This window comes from Poecilia latipinna, unplaced genomic scaffold (genome assembly GCF_001443285.1).
Source record: "Poecilia latipinna isolate Pla-1442-1.1 unplaced genomic scaffold, P_latipinna-1.0 Scaffold538, whole genome shotgun sequence".
In the NCBI taxonomy this organism is placed as follows: Eukaryota; Metazoa; Chordata; class Actinopteri; order Cyprinodontiformes; family Poeciliidae; genus Poecilia; species Poecilia latipinna.
In genome coordinates, this window is record NW_015113154.1 from 231961 (window position 1) to 240152 (window position 8192).

Sequence of the window (8192 nt, forward strand, 5' to 3'; positions counted from 1 at the left end):
TATATATATCAATCCACACATGGAATATGAACTGGAAAGCTTAAAGGCACTGAGTCATAACCCTCAACTTTTTTTTTCTTCAAATAACCACCTTTCCTGTTGAAAAGAAGTGGGATGGTGTTTATATAAGGTTGTGTTCTAAACCACCAGAGTAAAGCCATTTGTCAGCATGTGAGGCACATTAAACCTTTACAATTTTCCAGGCACAGAGGAGGGGCCAGGGAAAATCTGGAGGAAGGTGGGGTTGTGCCATGCTAAATGGTGGCATGTACGGCGGAGTGGGAGAGGCTCAGAGCAGCAAACGCTGTACACTGTTCTACAGTAAGCAAGTGTGTAAAATTACTGCTTTACTACAGTCTAACAAACCTATCTATTGAGTGTACAACTCACCTCAGTTCTTCATTAATTTACTGCCACTGTTTAGTAGTAAACCAGTTGCTTTTCTCGTGTGTGCAGCATACTTTCTTAATATTTTATTTCTTTAACTGTTCAAATAAAAGATGCCAAGTTTAGCTAATAGTGCTGAACTGCGGTAACTCTTAATCTCCACTAGAGGCCGCTACAGGCGCTGTGTGTAGAGTCAAAAACCGTGAAAGGTTTCAATAATTTCGACCACGCAGCTGTATTCTCTGGAGCATTTTAAAACATTTTTAGCTCCGTAATGTTTCACTCAGCTTGTCTATGTCACTGTGTATATGTCCCTATAAAGTAAACTTACAAACTAAATAAATAAATAAATAAATAAGACAGTGAAACAGACCTTTGGAGACTTGTAATTAAATTAAATGAAAAGAGTGTTTGGCCATTGTTACATTTAGGGTGAAAAGGGGGCAAACTATAATTCTTTAAAACCCCAATCTCACTATGAAGTATGAGGGTGGCATTATCATGTTTTGTGTGTTTTCTTGTATAGGAGGACTGGTGCAAAAGTGTATAAAATATTTATTCTTAATTCTGCTATTTGATATATTAAAATTATTTTTGGCAACCCTGGCTGACCTAAACCGGAAAAAATTTAATCAGATTTAATAATGCAAAGAAAAAGTATTTTTGAACAGTGAATATAACTTTCAACCAGGTGACAAACATGTATTTTTCTATATATTTATTATTTTCTTTTTCTTATAATTTAGCTAAAGATAGCAGTTCAGTTTAACAAGAACAAAATCAGCACAAAAAAAAGTCTAATGAGCCTTATGTCTCAGCAATAATGTACAGTATATTGTTGGAGGCAGCAAACTTTGATTAGATGCAAATTATTCCTTGCATTTAAATTAAAAATGTCTTCACTTATTTCTATTTTGGAGAAGCCCTTTCCTTTACAACTTTCTAACTCAGCTACTGTGGCACAAATAGAGGATTTATGAGTCACAGCTGAAGATGAGCCAAGAGCGTCTCCTGGTGGACAAATTGTTGTAGTGCAGCTAAAAATTATGATTACATCCTCACACTATAATTCAATGTTTTTCGACCCTAAAGGCATGCTGCCCTGCATGTTTTATACGTTTCCCTGCTTCAGGGCACCTGATAGCAATTAATGGTGTTTGTCTTTGACAAAGTGGATTTTTATCTGTCAGACCAGATTAATCTAGTTTATTTTGAAAAGATAGGCTGAAGGAGGCTTTAAGCAAAGTTTTTTTCTGGTCAACAATAATAATAATAATAATAATAATAATAATAATAATAATAATAATAAAAAAACACTTGATAATAAAAATCAACAGATGCTAAATTAGGTCACATTTTAAGACATAGCTAAATCCTTACAAAGGATTACCCTCCTACAAAAGAACTTCAGATTCTGTGATATTGCAATCAAAAACTTCAGTGACTCTTCTAATCAAATCCCCCTAAAATAACATCTGGCTGAACCAGTTGCCTTGAAAAGTTACATAATTAGTAATCCAAGTCCCTGATCAAAGAACAACTTATGAGACCCGTCGTAACTCTGGTTGGAGAATCTGGTTATTCACCCTACAAATCTGAACTTTATGGAAAAGGCTCCTTCCTTCATAAGGCTCTTATTGAAAGAAAGCCACGAGAAGTCTTGTATGCCGTTTACCACAAGCCATCTGACAAACTGGGCAAATATCTGGAACAATGTGCTCTTGTCATAAGATAAGACATGAACCGAACTTTGTAGTCTACATGAAAATCGCTTTGCATGGTCGAAACTAACACTGTCTGCACGTCATCTTAAACACTCTACCCCATCTCATGCTGGTGGCAGCATCATGCTTTGTGGAGGCTTTTCTTGAGCAGGGAAAGAGAGGTGAAGCGGCGGGAATACTTCAGCAAACTGTAAATCAATCAAACTGCATCTTCTTTGCACTCATGCCGCACTAAAACCGACGACAAACAAGAAGGCAGTTGAAAAGCTGCAAACTAATGACACTGCCAGATTAAAACCGCGATGCGTGTTTCCGTCTGACGTTGTTCTGAAACATAGTAGAAATGTTTGCGAGTTCTCGTCTGCTCTTCTCTTTGCTACCAGCACAAGATGATCTCTGGCCTGAGCGGACATCGAGTCTCCGGAAGATCTCACGAGTATCAGCAGAGTTCCAGCGTTGCATTGCAGCATAAAAGAACCCCACCCCATGTCTTTTTTTGCAGCCAACGTTTATGTCATTCCCCAACTATCTCTGACCACTAACGAGAGCCTGAAGCGCCTCCACATCCAGCCTGCAGATCCAGAGAGAGTTGCCAACAATCAACACCATAATGGATTTCTTTATGACCGTGACAGTTGCATGGTCTCTTTTTATTATTTCAGGAAAACAGCAACAGTTGCTTTTATAGTAACTCATCTGTGTTGAAAGTTATAAAGTGGAAAAACGTCACCCAGTTTGTCCTGCAGTTAAACTAAAATCTGTCCAGGACATCGCTCTCTGTGAATGGACTGTGTACAGTAACACCCCTTCCCTGCCACTAAATGTCGCATTGCCTTTTTTCAATTGCCACCTCACAAGCGATGACACGCTGGAGACTAGGAGTCACAACCCTACATACACACACTCACACACACACACACACACACACATATAATACACTGGCTATCCACTCAGGAAGAGACAGGAGCAGGTGGTAAGCTGGGGGGTACGCTCCAGTTCTGGGTGGGTATTTATAACCTGCATGAGTCGGGGCCGCCACCTCTAAACAGCCGTGAAAAAAGCTGAAAATAGGTGCAGGAATGAAGCGTGTGTGCGTGAGAGCAAAGGAGAGGAACAGACACTTCAAAACCGTCCTCGGCCAATATGAGGTACTTCGTTTCTATCCGCTGCCTCTAAGTCCACCCATCCAGCAGGGAATATGCTTTCATAATTTGGCATGGTGCAAACACATCCATACACACAAGTGATCCGGGCAGCTGAGAGACTTGAAACCACACGTGGGGGGTGGAAAGGAAGGAAGGAAGGCTTGATGCAATACTTTGGCTTCTTTTAACAACACATTAAACTTACATGTAGTGAAATGGATGAGATTCTGACTCTTCTACAGGCTTTATTTGAGCCCTCTGTGAGGTGCTTGTTTTGACGTGTGCCGCTATAAATTTAATGTGGAGAACGAATTGTATTCCGTGCTGTTGGATCTCAAGTTTTCCCAAAACACCGACGTCATTCTTATCAACAAATTAAAAGGTATTTTTCAAAAAGAGAGCATAAGACTCCACTGCTGCTGTTGCTGCTGCTGCTGACTTCCCGGTGAGCCACGGTGCCATTTCACTCCGCCTTGTGGGCAACAAACAAATCCTGGCGCGTAGCCTTGACGGTCGCATCAGCGGGCAACACTTCTTTCCGATTCTATAAAAGTTCAAAGTGCTCGGTCCAAGTCCACGCACGCTCCTAAATAGAACCCAGCAGACAGGAAGGCGGTGAGTCAAATCCAGGCAGTAATTAATACTACTTCCTCTCCATCCTGGAGCCTCCAGAGACATCGTTAACCGTTAAACAAGTGAATCAGCTGCTGTGTGAATTTTTGTCGCAGGCTTATTAGATATGACAACAACTTTACAATACAGCCCCCCCTTGTAAGCGACTAGTAATTATTTAATAAATCAGCTATTAATAAAGCTGTAATACACCATTACTATTGGAGTTACAGGTGAGACAGAAATAATAATAATAATAATAATAATAATAATAATAATAACAGAAATTGTTTTTCATCACTGTGTGAAAAGACTGTCATCTCCCTGGGCAATTACTCATTATTGGTTTATACAGTATTAACCACTTAATTAATTGTTACTTACAAACCAGCTGTAAGGATAGTGTTATTCATGTTGCATGAACTCTTCCCATATAAACCACCAATAAATATTTGGTAAACCAGAGACGGATGAAGATGTAAACCTTATAATCTTTTAATAGAGAGGTATAGACTATTATTTAGCAGGTTGCTACATTATACACCTCTTACCTTTTAATAGCTTATAAAGTGTTACCACCTTAATTAATGACATAATTGTTTATTTTAAAGTGTCAGCCTCATTGGTGCCTTTACAGAAGACTCTACCTGTGAGCAACTAGTAGATCTAAAGCTGTAAGTGGTTTTTGTAAACCTTTATTAAAGCGACATAGTTCATTATTGAAAGGCTGTTAGAGTAGCTAAAAGTGACTGGTGCTTTCATAAATGCCTTAAGAGTTTATAACTGCCTTAATACTTTACAAAGTGTTAATTGCTTAAGTTACTAACCATTAATTCATATTGCCTTGACAAAGGTTGTCTTTGTACCCTCCACTGTACCCTTCACTATCATGAGGAATAAGTTGTCAATACACAAGTTAAGGATCAAGCTCTAATCACCTTATAAGTCATTAATAGAAAGGCATTAGTGCATTGAATAAACAGAGGGAGAGGCTGAAAACATGAAGAGGGAGCTCCACAGAGCAGGATAATGAACTGCACCGACTCTACTTTCGAGACATCCTGAGAACGGTTTGCATTTTTTTGGCCGTGACTGATGTGTGTGATCAGCGACGTGTAGCAATTAAGTTTCAGCTGAAATCCGCTCAAGCCAGACGACTTCACATGCGACCGACCGCCTTGTTCTCCCAAGGCGTCATCAGCTTCACAATATTCACCGACTGATCTCAGTCAAGCTCGACATGCACTTTTTCATTTAGCGAACTCGGGAAACTGCACGATAAAAAGCCAAAACGTTCTTATGTTTGCAGTAAAAAAAAAGAAAAAAAAAAGCCGGTGGTTCATGATGTACCTGTGAAAGCTGAACGATCCCAGGATGCACCTCAGGGTCCGCCTTCACGGGGATTCCTCCTGTATCTGTACCCGGGCCGTCTTCTTTCATCCTGCCGCTGCTGTGCATGCACCCCATGCTTCCAGTTTTCAACTCTTCCCCCTTGTGCCTTTGATTTTCTCTACCCTTATCCACTCCTTTCGCGCCAGCACCACGGTCCGGCCAGCTCTGGATTTATCCTTCTCTCACCGCCTCATGTTTGTTTTCCTCTTCTCCCACATTTTCCTTCTCTCCCTCTTCACACCTCTGCCCCTGAGCTCTGACAGCTTGTCCTGCCTTGAAATCAACCCCAGATGACTTCCAGCTCCCCCGGACTCTCCTCTTACAACCCCTCTCCCCCTGACAGAAGTGTCACTGAGAGTTGACCCTCCTCTCTACCTCCTCCTCCTCCTCCTGCATTCTCCAGCTATCCTCACCCTGAAAGCTCACAGTCACCATCTCTCTCCCCCCTCTCTGCTTTCCACTCAACGGCGCCTCCTTCTTGGGTCGCCCAAAACTCTAAAATGCCCCCCTCTCTTCATGCTGTCGGACCTTTTTGGTTCTCGCCCATCTCGCTCCATCTTGCTGCCCCTCCACAGGGGAGAAGCGGCAGCTGTGTTGTCTTGTAGAGGTCAGATTCTTCCTTTTTTTCTGGCTTCACGTCAGGCCCTCTCATGTTCTTCTTCCTCATGGGGAAGCGTTCAGACAGACCTTCTCGCTGCGGAGCTTCAGCTCATAGATTGAACCTGTTAGGTTCTTCAGAGGCAATATTTCTCCTTTTCCTTCCACTTTTCCATTTTTAATGAGTCTGCAAATGCTCTACATGTAATTAACTTGACCACCGTGCTTGATGGAGCGCATGATACCAACTTTAATGCATTTTTATTCCTTCTGCTTCTCTCCTGTGAAATGAAAACAATGGCAGGCTCTGTGCTTAAACCGAAGATCTGCGTTCCCCTGGCTGGATGAATTCCTCCGAACTCTGGGACTCGCACAGAACCGTATTTCCTCAAAGTGGGTTCCCCAGACAAAATACTGCTGTAAGTCAGAGGTTTTAGGGTTGCGAGGTTTTAAAAAAAAAAAAAAAAAACACCCTCCAACAATAAGCTCTTTCTACAGCCATGTTCTTAGCCCCCAGTCAGATCGTACAAAGCGGTCTTTGGTTGAAAACTGAGACAGATCCAATGGTTGAGGGCTATTTCGGGCTGGAAACTATCAACATGTGTTTGTGAGGGTTTTAAGCTGAGGAATGCTTCTTGTATTTCTGATCTGATGTGAGCAGAGTCAGAATGCACACATTTATTGGCTGGCCTGATTGGGAAGTGCGAAAAAAAAAAAAAAAAAACTAAAGAAAATGAAATCCATCCAACTTGCAATTAATCCACTAGTCCTATGATCGACGGTACCGCTACAAATTCCTTCTGAAACTTTTTCTTCATAATGCATGACCGGACACTTTTCAAAATGAGAAAGACAGTAAGACGTGCAACTAGTTAGGATGCATTTTAATCTTCATAGGTCAGGAAATATAAAGGGATTCAAAGTTCAAACAACTGGAAATGTGAAAAGCAAGAATGATGGAAGACCTGAGTTTATCCTGCCACCATGCCCTGTGAGCAACATGGTCAGGGGAAGAGAAGAAGAAATAGCCAAAGCTCAGATTGGCATCGTTACGGCGCTATAAATCAATGCGCGCCATCTATATGCTAACAGGCTGCTGGGTGGGAAGCATCTTATCCTACCATCACAAATGTACAGTAAATGTGTAGAATTTGGAAACCTGTCTTGGTCAAACATAAACTAGTTGCAGATGATGTTTCCCTCTATTTAATGATTGCACTACATGCTCTCTCTCTCTCTCTCTCTCACATTTTTTTTACACTTTGAACTACAAACTTCTATTTTATTCTATGGTGGAGCAACAAAGTGCTGTTCAGATACATCATTTTGAAGTGAAAGAAAGGCAATTCTGTTCATCATGTCAGTTTAAGACGCGTTTGTATTTGGCATGTTGACAAAACAAAAGTCACATTTTGGACTCATCTGGCAGCTTTCATTCAACACTGATTTCAACAGTTTCTCCTACCTGAGCTGTGGATCTTTGCAGCTCCTCCAGAGTTACCATGGGCCTCTTGGCCGCTTCTCTCATTATTGTTCTCCCTCCTGGAACTGCCAGGCGAGTTGAAACAGTGTTCAAAGCTTTGGATTTTGTTTTCTAAGCCAGCACCGCTTTAAATTTCACAACTTCCTTCCTTGGCCCGTTGGCTATGCCAGTCCTCACGATGCCGTTTGTTCTTTAATGTTCTCTGAGGGCTCCATAGAACAGCTGCATTCAATATCGGAGACTTAATTTCACAATTATTTCATTATTTTAATTGGGTGACTTTTAAAATAAATTGCCTGTTGTCTTTTATTTAAGGGTGGCAAGAAGGGCCAAATGCAAATGATCGCCACATTTTTTTATTTTTATTTTTTTGAAGTACTGTGGATTTGTGCCCATAGGTGTAGAGGAGGATGAGATCCAAGGAACTGGAGGGAGAACTTAATATTCAAATGTCCTGAAACGTTTAATTTTGGGGGGTTTGTATCTGTGGAACGTAATAATCAAAATTATACAAATACGCTAAAATATGTAGGAAATTTACAGAATAAGTTTCACTTTCGGAAATGATAAATAATGTAGAACCGAAATGATAAATAATGTAGAACCTTTCACAATACTAACATATTTTATATAGATGCATTTGTCTACAAATTGTGGCACCCAAATGAGAAGGAGGACTTAAGATCTCCTTCAAGGTCATGATAGGTGGTCTTGATTGCAACACTATTTTTTATATATATATATATATATATATATATATATATATAATTTTTTTTTTTTTTTTGGGGGGGGGGGGGGGGGGGGCCCAAATTTTTCCTTCCCTCTTTTATTTGCCACTCCTAACAAACCCCA

At 40.7% G+C, this 8192-nt stretch overlaps 1 protein-coding gene across 2 annotated transcripts in view; it reads right to left on the reverse strand.

Annotated features, from left to right (window-relative positions):
* LOC106952769 (tensin-2-like) overlaps nt 1–5571 on the reverse strand; it is a 37929-nt gene extending 32358 nt beyond the window's left edge. For both annotated transcript variants that reach the window (XM_015041103.1, XM_015041102.1), the window contains exon 1: nt 5219–5571. In XM_015041103.1, coding sequence (XP_014896589.1) covers nt 5219–5335 — 117 coding nt within the window. In that variant the 5' untranslated portion in view covers nt 5336–5571. The remainder of the gene's footprint in view (nt 1–5218) is intronic.
* Between the last annotated feature and the right edge of the window lie 2621 nt (nt 5572–8192).